This window comes from Ranitomeya variabilis, chromosome 6 (genome assembly GCF_051348905.1).
Source record: "Ranitomeya variabilis isolate aRanVar5 chromosome 6, aRanVar5.hap1, whole genome shotgun sequence".
NCBI classification, from domain to species: domain Eukaryota; kingdom Metazoa; phylum Chordata; class Amphibia; order Anura; family Dendrobatidae; genus Ranitomeya; species Ranitomeya variabilis.
This window is the reverse complement of record NC_135237.1, coordinates 29,852,888-29,863,843: the sequence shown is the minus strand read 5'-3', so window position 1 is coordinate 29,863,843 and position 10,956 is coordinate 29,852,888. Positions and strand designations below refer to the sequence as shown.

Genomic DNA, 10,956 nt, shown 5'->3' with positions numbered 1-10,956 from the left:
TTCAGTTTTTGTGCTAAGAATTTGTAAAGGAAAAAGTAAGAAATCCGTGTGTAAGATGAGCAGATATTGACGAAGATTTGATGCAAAATTTGCCCATGTGGACGTTCCCTAAGCTGTGAAATGTCAAACGAGCCTCTAATGACTAATGGCCGCGTCGGATACCGAAGAGATTTGTGGATGATATTTTACGAAATTCCGTTTCGAAAAATTTTCAGAGTAAATTGCGATTTGGATTTGATATCTGCAGCCTGACAATTTATCACGGCAAAGTTCACCCTGTGCAGTCTGTGATAAATCTGCAGTATTTCCTCAGAAAAATCAGCAGCAAAACAGTGCAGAATTTCCCTCTGTGGATCTTCCCACGTGCATCAATGGTCCCTGCAGAAAAACTGCTGGTGTGAATTTGGCCCTTGGAGTGTTGTAATCTGCAATCGTTCGTGTTGCAGCAAAGTGAATCTAATTTTACCAAATCTCACCCGTGCCTGGCAGAAAAAAATGTGCGAAATTAGTAAGTAGATTGACTGGCGGTGCACATTTCAGACTGATATGCTGTAATGTGTAGGGCGAGGTCTGCTACAGTCCTCGTGATTTTTGCAGCTGAATTCCGCTTCACTCATTGTCTATGGGGCTTTTGGAAAAAAAAAAACAAGTGCAATGCTCAGTTATTTCTGCCAGGTCCAATTAATGTAAGCGGAAGTGGAGTATTCTGGGGATCTCTGGGGTCCAAGACGTCTGAGCCCCAGCGATCAGCACAATATATCTTATTCTCTGGATAATGGGCCAAATTCAATACTCTAAATGCCCATTAATGACCCGGACATTTTTTTTTTTTGTATTTTCATTTTTACCTCTTCTTCTAAAGCTTTCTCCATCGACACAGACGCATAAGGACTTGATTGTTTTGGCGGGATGAGCTGAAATTTTGAATGACACCACTGAGTCTACCAAAAAATATCACATGTTGTAAAGTGGTGAAAACCCCCAAAACAGCAATGAAAACCCCCAAAAACAGCAATTCCAGCATTGTTTTTAGCATTTCTTCTTTTATTATGCCAACGCGTGTCGGAAATGACCTGACGGTGATTCTCCATGTCAGTGCAATGATGGCGACACCAGTTTTGCATTATTTTAATCTCTTTAAAAAAAAATCTGACGTTTGGTAACTGCTTTGTTCCTCCATTGATGGAGCTGTATGACTTCTTTTTTTTTTTTGCTTAGCGGGCTGTTGGTTTTCTTGGTATCATTTTGGGATGCATGAGACATTTTGATCATTATTGCATTTTCATATTCGCATTGACGTAATAGTACGCCTTGGGGCATGAAGGGGTTAAAAAGCTGATAACTCAAATACCAGCTTGATAGAGGCTCAGAGGACGCTGTATTAGCCTCTGTCAGGTGGATGGTGCCTTATGGCTACAGCAGCTATAGGCATTGGAAGGCTAATATGAGATTTACTAAAATAATAGCTCGATGCATTTTTTTATTTGCACCTTTTTGTCTATTTTTGTGTTTTTGATTTGTGTTTTTCTTCTTTTGCATTTGAGCCTTTTTTGTCTATTTTTTGTGTTTTTCATTTGCGCCTTATTTTTCTTTTGCATTTGAGCCTTTTTTGGTCTATTTTTGGTATTTTTCTCCTGTTTTTCATTTGCAACTTATTCTGCTTTTGCATTTGCGCCTCTTTTGTCTATTTTTTGTTGTTTTCGTCTGTTTTTCATTTGCACCTTATTCTTCTTTTGCACCTTTTTTTATCTTTTTTGGGGGGTGTTTTTGGTTGTTTTTCATTTGCTCCTTTTTGAAGGGTAAGTTAAGGGTATGTGCACACGTATTTTGAAGCTCTGCGGATTTTTCCGCAGTGGATTTGTAAAAGGCACTGCGTTTTACCTGGGGATTTCCTGCGGGAATTACTGCGGATTTATTGCGGAATTAGTGCGGATTCCACTGCGGTTTTACACCTGCGGAATCCTATTGTGGAGCAGGTGTAAACCGCAGCGGAATCCGCACAAAGAATTGACATGCTGCGGAATGTAACCCACTGCATTTTTGCACTTTTTTCCCGCAGCATAGGCACTGCATATTGCGTTTTCCATAGGTTTACATTGTAAACGCATGGAAAGCTGCTGCAGACCCCCAGCTGCAGATCCGCAGCAAAATCCGCAATGTGTGCACATAGCCTATATGTGTTTGTCTGTTTTTTAATGTTTGTCATTGTGAACAGAGTTTGAGGTTTTCAGATGTTTTCAGCTAATTCATCATTCTCCTTCCGGAATGATTTTATGTACACCTGGTTTGAAGTCATTCGAGCAAGATATGGTGGATAGTAGAGAGGATTGTCAGCCGTGTCTAACAAGATGACCCAGTCGGTCACACGCGCCACTGTGCTACATTTTTCTGTAGCTTCTGTCTTGTTTTTTTAACCCCTAAAGAAGTTGGTGTAAAATGATTCACAGTCCCCGATGTCGCCATCTTGGTCCTCCTATGAAGCCCACTCAATTTCACTATACTGCAATACTGTAATGGCGATAAAATAATCATAGGTTCAACTCCCCAATGGAGACTAATAAAAAAAAGTAAAAAAATTATGAAAAAATATGTTTTTAAAACTAAAAGAGATTGATTCATCACCCTATGTCCAAACATAAAGAAATAAAATAAAATAATATTACCACGTCTTTAAGAATCATATCTATCAAAATATAAAATTAATTGTCCCATTCAATAAAAGCCGTAGACTTTTTTTTTCTAAAAAAAAAAATGGCATCAAAAAACACATTTATTGTTCACAAATTTGTAACTTTTTTTTCAACCAATATATAAAAAAGGATCTATAATGATATGCCTGGTATCGCCGTAATCGCACTCACTTGGAGAACTTTGCTGCCAGATCACAATGAACGTTGTAAAGACAAAATCCCCAAAATAATGTAACTGTGTGGTTCACCCCATTTGGAATTTTTTTTTTAGTAAAACTTGTTATTCAAAAAGTACAAACTTGATTTGCAAATTAGCAAACCCTCACATGGTTATGTGGATGGAAAAACACAAAATTAGTCATGGCTCTAGGAAGAAGCAGAAAAAAACCCAACACCGCAAAGATGGAGTCGGCCGCAGTGGGACCCGCGCTGTCTGCAGCGCCTTCATTTACTGGATACATGATTTGGGTGGAAAACATCTGCAATTACAATCGAGCGCTCGTCTTTATTTTTATTTGGGTTTACAGCTCCTGCGCAGCCCTATGTGTTTCCATGGTTTCAGACTAATCTGATCCTGCTGTGATATAAGGGGCGGGTGGAGGGTCATTTGGCGCAGATTTTTCATACATGTATGTTTAGTTTATTTGCAAATGTAACTACATAATTGCATTTGATCTTTTGTCACTGAAGACTTGAACTATGAGAAATTGCTGTCACCCATAGCAACCAGTAAAAACAAATCACACTCCTGCTGGTTGTCTATGGGCAGCAGACACGGTGTTTCTCAGTAACAGGACGCCCAGGTCAATGATTCTCCTGGAGCACCATACTAGCTGAGTACACCCTGGTTGCTTAGCAACATCAGATTCGGACTCGTGACGTATGCGTTCCAACACGAAACGCGGCGCCTTCTGGTTCCACGCATGCGCAGTATGTCGCATGTTCGTAGACTCTTCCGCCAGTCAGTTCTGCGCACGCGTCTAACAGGCATTTCCGTTTCCGGCTGACTTGCACAGAGACAGAGAGTGAGGCGCCGGTGTGCGAGTGGCTGAGTCCGGTCTTGTTTGTCCGGGATGAGTACCGAGAAGAAACCCCAAGTGGATCTGGGTCTCCTGGAGGAGGACGACGAGTTTGAGGAGTTTCCTGCCGAAGGTGAGCAGTAGAAGGAGGATGAGGCCTGTGGTGACTCAGGAGGATGGAGGGGGTGATCCTCACGGCTTAGACTCGCCTGTATTAACCCTTTCATGCACCACAGACTACACAGCCGTCCAGTCACCGGTTTCTGTGGTGGGACTACAAGTCCCAGCCTGCCCTGTCACCCACCAGCAATGCAGTGTATGATGGCTGGGGCATATCGCCGCCTGCCGCGTCATCCTTACAGTTTGGGGTGTCGGGGGGTCGTGGTCAGCACCGTGATTATCACCATTCACCGCAATGATGACCCCACCAAGTCTATGTCCTCCCCGTGTTTCTGGGGATTTCCTCCCACCCTCCACAGACCTAGTGATAGGGAATGTAGATTGTGAGCCCCGATGATGGCTGGAAGGCGCTGCAGTATATGATGGCGCTATATAGGTGAGTAACAGAAATATAGTGATGAAATAATCACAAGTCCCCAAAAGGAATAAGATAAAAAGTACAAAATATATATATAAATGTGAGACGCCCCCTCACACTGATCCCCATCCATCTGTAAAAAGTCAGAAAAGAATACGATCCATCCCATAAAGTAAACACCGTGATGAGATTGAAAACCGTCCCAATGGCTGTTTGTCCAGAAACTGGAATACTAAGTTTATGAACCCCAAAATGGCATCAATGAGAAGATCAGCTCGCCACCCACAAAGCATCTACAGACTAATAGTGTTGGCTCCCAGCATTTTATGTTTACAGCCCCTCTCCGGCGGTATAGTTCAGTGTTGGAGTGACGCTAATAATGTAAGATCCGTGCACCCACTATACTCGCCATAACTGGTCTCTGCGCCGCTTCGGTCGCGGCCGTCTTGTGATTTCAACTTGTGACTGAACGGGAAGTCGGAGGCAATGGACACAAGTATAAGTCTAGGAGAGGCAGAGCGAGGATCTCATAGACTTATGAGTTGTGACCTCCGGCTCGTCCAGCAAACAATGGAGCAAGCGGCAAGTCACAAACTGCTGGAGACCGACATGATGGTGGTGTGTAAGTAAGTATGAGACCGGGGGGCCGTGACATTAGTGTCGCCACTCTGGAGTGGGACTTTGAATACAAACAATGGCAGATTTTTTTTTTCTTCCCTTTCTTCAGTACAGGATCATGTAAGATGAATGGTGTCATTCAAAATAACAACTCGTCCCGCAAGAAAAAAACCCAGCTCTTTTATGGCTATGTGTGCAGAAAAATAAATAAGTTATGGCTCCTAGAAGAAGGGGAGAAGAAAAACCGTGCAAAAATGAAAATTGGCTGTGTCCTTAAAGGGAATACGTTAGCAGGTTTTTGTGATTTAATCTGGGTGCAGCATGATTGTAGGGGCAGAGACCCTGAGTCCAGCGATGTCACTTACTCGGCTGCTTACTGTCATTTTGATAGTCATATTTTTCTCTGCTGCAGATCTAGAATAGCTCACAATGCTGAGCTGTGTGTAATCTTGCCCACACCACTGATTGGCTGTTTTCTGTGTTCGATGTGTATTGACAGAAAGCTGCTAATCAGTGCTGGGGGCATGGTTGGACCAAGAGGCACGAGTTATCTAGTCCTGTAGTGATAATCTCCTGCTGATAAAACACTGATTTTGAAAGTGATACACTCCTGGAATCAGAGTCTCTGTCCCAACATTATGCTGCTCTCGGATTACATATCAAAACCTGCTGACAGAATCCATTTAAGTGGATTAAGAAGTGAACACGGTTTTATATTGCTTCTAAGTGGGGATGTGATCACTTGAAGTTAGAGGTTGCACTACAAAGGCTTTGTAATGTCACGTCTTTTCTGGGTGCTGTCACAGAAACCTGTCGTCGTTACAGGTCGTCTTGTTGCATTGATGATGGACACTGGTTATGGGCAGGAATCTTAAGGTCTCAGCCCAGTTTAAGGCTGTGTGCCCACGTTTCGTTTCTGCCGCGTTTTTTGCCGCATCGGAAACGCATAAAAACGCTTAAAAACCGCATTTCCATGCAATCCTATGGGATTCCGCAGTCGCTGTGCGCATGCTGTGGATTTTCCCACTGTGGAATCACATAGCGGTAAAATCCGCAGCATGATCATTATTTCTGCTGAATCGCAGCGATTCCACAGCCATAGGATTGCATTGAAACACTCACTTTACGCATGTGGCTATGCCCTCCATGCGTAGAGTGAGCACTTCATGTCCGGATGGTACCCAGGTCTGGAGGACAGCAGACTCTCCTCCAGACCCTTGGGAACCATATTTCTGTAAAAAAAAAAAATTAAAATTAAAAAAATAGTGATATACTTACCTTCTGATGGCCGCTGGAGTCCTCCCGCCTCTCAGCGGCGCTCCTGCTACGTGCCGTTCCCAGGGATGCTTTGCATGAATCACCTGAGATGACGTCGCAGTCACGCCACCGTGACGTCACAAAGGTCCTTCGCGCAAAGCATCCCTGGGAACGGAACGTACTGGGAGCGCCGCTGAGGAGATCGGGGGGCCGTCGGAAGGTGAGAGTATAAAGATTTTTTTATTTTTTTTAAATTATTTTTAACATTCTCTCTTTTACTATTGATGCTGCATAGGCAGCATCAATAGTAAAAAGTTGGTCACACTTGTCAAGCACTATGCTTGTGTGACCAACCTGTCAATCACTTTTCCAAGCGATGCTTAAAATCACTTGTAAAACGCAATCATTCTGCAAGCTAAAAACGCTTGTTTTGCTGGAAAACGCATGCGAATTCCGCATGCGTTTTACCCGCTGCAGGGAGTTGCGGAAATGCTGTGGACATTTCCGCAGCATTTCTGCAACGTGGATACATAGCCTAAAGTGGGTTTTCCACTTTCAATTAAGGGGTCCCAAAGCTATAGCACTTGCCCTACAGGGATCCAACATCGGCTCCCTGCTATTCTAGTCTGTGTTTTGTCTGCAGCGGGGACGTCGTGACTACAGCACACATCACCGCTGCAATCAATCACTGAAGTTGGCAATTGAGATCTGGTGTTAGAGGACACTTGATGTTAAAGGGGTTGTCCCCTATTTTTTTATACTTTGAAAATGACCCCATGGTGTTTTTAGAATAAAAGAAGAGATACTCAGCTAGCAAGACCCCCTGCCGTTCCTCTACACAGATGCTTGTGTCCCTCTGTTTTCTCCTCCTCAAGTCCTGACATCTTTTTCCAGATAGCAACCACTGATTGTCCGCAGCGGCTACATGATGTTCCCTGCTAAATGGGGACCTGAGAATACTTTCTGTAAAAATTTTGCTCAGTTTTAATTTTTCTATTTCTGGCTGCAGAATGGGTTAAAGGGGTTATCCAGGATATTTGTTTCTAACTACTTGACTGCAATGATCTCTCCTGGCTTACAGCAGTCATGGACCGCTCCTGCCTCCTGTGATGCCTCTTGGACACAGCAGTTCCTTCTCTCCCGCACTGTTCTGTCGATTAGGGTGTCACTGCCGACGTCATGTTGATTTGAAAGCTGTTTCTGCGTAACACTGCAGTGAACCAGCTGTCAATCATCATGATGTTGGCAGTGGCGTCCCACCGACAGCAGAAGAGAAGGATCTGCTCTGTTGATGGGGTGTCACAGGAAGCAGGTGAATAGCCGGCAGAAACGGCCTGTAGCTGCTCTGATCCAGGAGAGATTGTCTCAGGGCAGAAAAGGCATGTAGTTGGCAACTATTAGTCCCACAGGGGAAAAAAATGAAGTCCCGGATAACCCCTTTAAATGAGTAATTAGAATCCACCAATGAGCTCATTCTCTTATCTTTCTTTTTCTGTGCTCCTCTTAGCTTATTTTTGACCACAGGCCACATCATAGTTGTACGTGCAGAGATACAAAGCCAAAGATGATGCACAATAATTTTTATGGGAACCCAATTGCAAAAAATATTTTTAGCCCAAAATACGTGCACTTAAAAAAAAAAAAAGGACAACGTCTTTAATTTTTTTTTTCGCCTTGAAAGCTCCATAATTCTTTATTTTTCCGTCCACATAGATATATGACCCTTTCTTTTTGGCCGGTATAACTTAAAGTGAATTGTGTCATTCGAGACTATATCATATGATGACCTGAAAAATGGGAAAAAAATAAAACTGGATTTTTTTTTTTTTAGTTTTTCTTTGCTTTTACATCGTTCTCGCTCATCACACCACTGTTTGGATGATTTTGCCCTCCACCCCTATAGAAAAGATGAGAAATAGCGCGCTGGCAGCGACGCATGCATCCGCCGATCTGTGAGTGACAGGTCGGTGACTGAACGCTCCCTACCTCTCCGCGTCACCTCCCCAATAATCCCTAAATAAACTATTGTCTCTGGTTTCACCTCCGGAAATGAATAACAGACATTATCGTAGTAAAGTGATATAATGCTTATATTCTATAATTATTGTCACGGAGCGAAGGCCACGCTGCCATTGTGTGGGATCTCTTGGCCCCATGTGTTCTGTAGAAACGAAATGTTTCAGCCTTGCAATGAATGGAGCCAATGTAACCTCCGCTCCATTCATTCTCAGGGGGGTCCCATTGGTCAGCCTCCCAGCTATCACTAAGTGATCCCTGATCCTCCTGTATTGATTTCTCCACAGAATGGACCGGCTGTGATGAGGACGAGGACGCTCATGTTTGGGAAGATAACTGGGACGATGACAATGTAGAAGACGACTTTTCCAATCAGTTAAGGTAACAAAATACAAAATCTTTTGGATATTATTGGTGACCGTGGTCCGTCCTGTGACTGATACTATACAAGTCTAAAAAGTTCAATCATGATAGTGGGAAAAGACCTGCAACTTCTTAAGATTTTTGGTATATCAATTCTGGACCATTTTCAGGATCTCTGCTTTCAGTCAATGAATAGTAACATTCGTGTTCTCACTCAGAGACTGAAAGCTGCTGCCGCTGAGGATTGGCTTGAGTTGTGTCCATCCACTGGAGCATCTCACCTCCTCTGGTCCATTGTAACAAACCCTCTGGATAACGTTTTGTGCAGGGGGTTGTTCAGACCCAGAGATGATCTGAATGATTCACAGGGCCATCGTACCCGAGCTTAACACCATTTTTTGAGGGGCGTAAATTAAAATAAACCTATTGGATCCCTTTTGAGCTCACCCACTGGGACGACCCCAGCGTGCTTGTGATCAGACCTAGTCTGTGCATAGGCAGTAATTGTGGTACAGCCTCTTTTAGCGCTGTTTCCCGCTTCCTTTTGGTTAGGCAGTGGTCACTGAGCCATAGCTGATTGTTGGGGAAGGGGCCGAAAGTCAGATACTCAGAAAACCTCTTTTTGATTTGGTTGCTGGTCTCGCTCCTCTTTATTCTCAGTCGTACCTTTTACATCTTGCACACTTATGTTTTTCAGAGCTGAACTAGAGAAACAAGGATACAAGATGGAGACGGCGTAGCCGGGAGGAACGTGGACCCTTTATTATTAATTATTCTTTGTTTTTTACAATAAATCCTTTTTGCCGTTAGATTCGTTTGCTGTCCCTCCGGAATAAACTGCGGCATTTGCTGCCACCAGGTCGGTTCCTGCGTGATACCTTAGAGATTGCACAAAGGCGCATGTATACGTATAGCTACAATGGCGGCAGCAGGGACGGAGTGTGCTGACCTTGTGTAGGGCAGTGACCTCCGTGCGCTTCTATGATGTTAGTAAGGACAGGGACAGTATCTTATTGTGAAGACGAGTCATGAACTAAGACTTAGTGGAAGGGCCTCTACCGCCTTCATAAGAGCAAACTTGAATGTAATAAGCAGAGAACTAACGGGATCAGGTAAAAGGAGACAGAGGTTACAGTGGAAACAGTCCCCAGCAGCACAGAGTGTTTCAGATTGTGATGATTGGTTCCATTCAGATCCAGGGCTCTATTTTGCGATCCACCCTCGCTGTTAGACCGATCAGATGAGTTGTAGTCGTCCCCCAGATCTGTCCCGTACGTATGAATGGGGTTGTTTGCCGCATGAGATCCCATCGTTAAGCTTCCACAGTGCACTCTATTGGTGCAGAGAAACTCGGGGGCTTCCCATCTTGTAAAGTGATGGGTTTAGGATGTCTGATCAGTGGTGGTCCAACCTCTGGTGCCCACCATTCTGAGACTAAAGAGGCCCCAGCATAGATTTAGCTCTGCGACCCTTGTATGTCCCTGTGCAGCAGGTAACCGAGATTTCCACTATACAGGGAAACTCTGCTCAGTCAGTGCGGCAGCCCTTTCATTACACAGATTGGTGGGAGTCCCGAGGTCAGAACCCCAGAACCAAAAAGTGAGACAAGGTGGGAATCTGATATGGTCGAGCAAAAAGATTGGCAGAATCCTGGTCCGGTAGCCAAGTCTGTAGACAGCCGCACCAGAGCCCTGCGGGCCTCATCCAACCTGCTGGGATCCCTGATGCCTTTTCTGATTAGTAGGCCCGGCTTGTCAAACGCATTGTTGTAGCACCAGGCTTTGATCTTTTATTTACTTTTTTTTTTCTTGCTCATTTCTAGAATCCAATATTAGATCCATGTGGTCAGAAGGTTGTCCGGTATAGACGGCCCATTTTTATATGACCCTTAGGAAATTTTGGGTTCCCCTATAAGCCATAGTGGCTACAAAGAGTGTCTGGAGGACCCAGTACCCTAAACACTACACATCTAAACCAGTGAGGACTCTGTAATACGCGATGTTCCCTGCGGGGGCACTGCAGCGATATTGAAGACTGCCAGGTACCCAACAAATTAGTGGGTGGGGCCTTCATTAATTAGGGATTGTCCAATCAGGCCTAATTTTACCTCTGTGGCCAGATTGTTTATCTCCATAGTATATGTGGCGATCTCTCTAGGCGCAGATATAAGTGACACGTAAGATCTCGGCACATCCTAAACTTTTGGTCTGATTTTTAGCCACAAACTTTTTTAAAAACATTTTTTGTTACAAAACGTACGTTCTGAAAAATTGTATAAAGACGCCCATGAGTGTAAAATGCCTGAAAATATATGGATTTTGCATGTATGTGTGCGTTTGACCCCAAACCTCTGGCCATGTAAGGGTTAAGGTAGCAATACGGGGATCTATGCTTTCAGCTTTGCAAATTTTTATCAGAAAAGAGAAAAAAAAAAACCCCTCCTGTCGAGCCTTCC

General features: G+C 43.9%; 1 protein-coding gene across 1 annotated transcript; it reads left to right on the top strand.

The window, feature by feature from the left end:
• Positions 1 to 3,673: 3,673 nt before the first annotated feature.
• Positions 3,674 to 9,310, top strand: SEM1 (SEM1 26S proteasome subunit). Its single transcript, XM_077268122.1, has 3 exons — positions 3,674 to 3,842; positions 8,426 to 8,519; positions 9,199 to 9,310. The coding sequence occupies exons 1-3, from the start codon at positions 3,764 to 3,766 to the stop codon at positions 9,239 to 9,241; spliced, it is 216 nt and encodes a 71-aa protein (XP_077124237.1). The 5' UTR covers positions 3,674 to 3,763; the 3' UTR covers positions 9,242 to 9,310.
• The last annotated feature ends 1,646 nt before the right edge of the window (positions 9,311 to 10,956 follow it).

Coding starts and splice junctions, on each gene's coding strand:
- SEM1 (XM_077268122.1), top strand. CDS start 3,764: ATGAGTACCGAGAAGAAACCCCAAGTGGATCTGGGTCTCCTGGAGGAG. Junction 3,843..8,425: donor TGAGGAGTTTCCTGCCGAAG/GTGAGCAGTAGA, acceptor ATTTCTCCACAG/AATGGACCGGCTGTGATGAG. Junction 8,520..9,198: donor GACTTTTCCAATCAGTTAAG/GTAACAAAATAC, acceptor TATGTTTTTCAG/AGCTGAACTAGAGAAACAAG.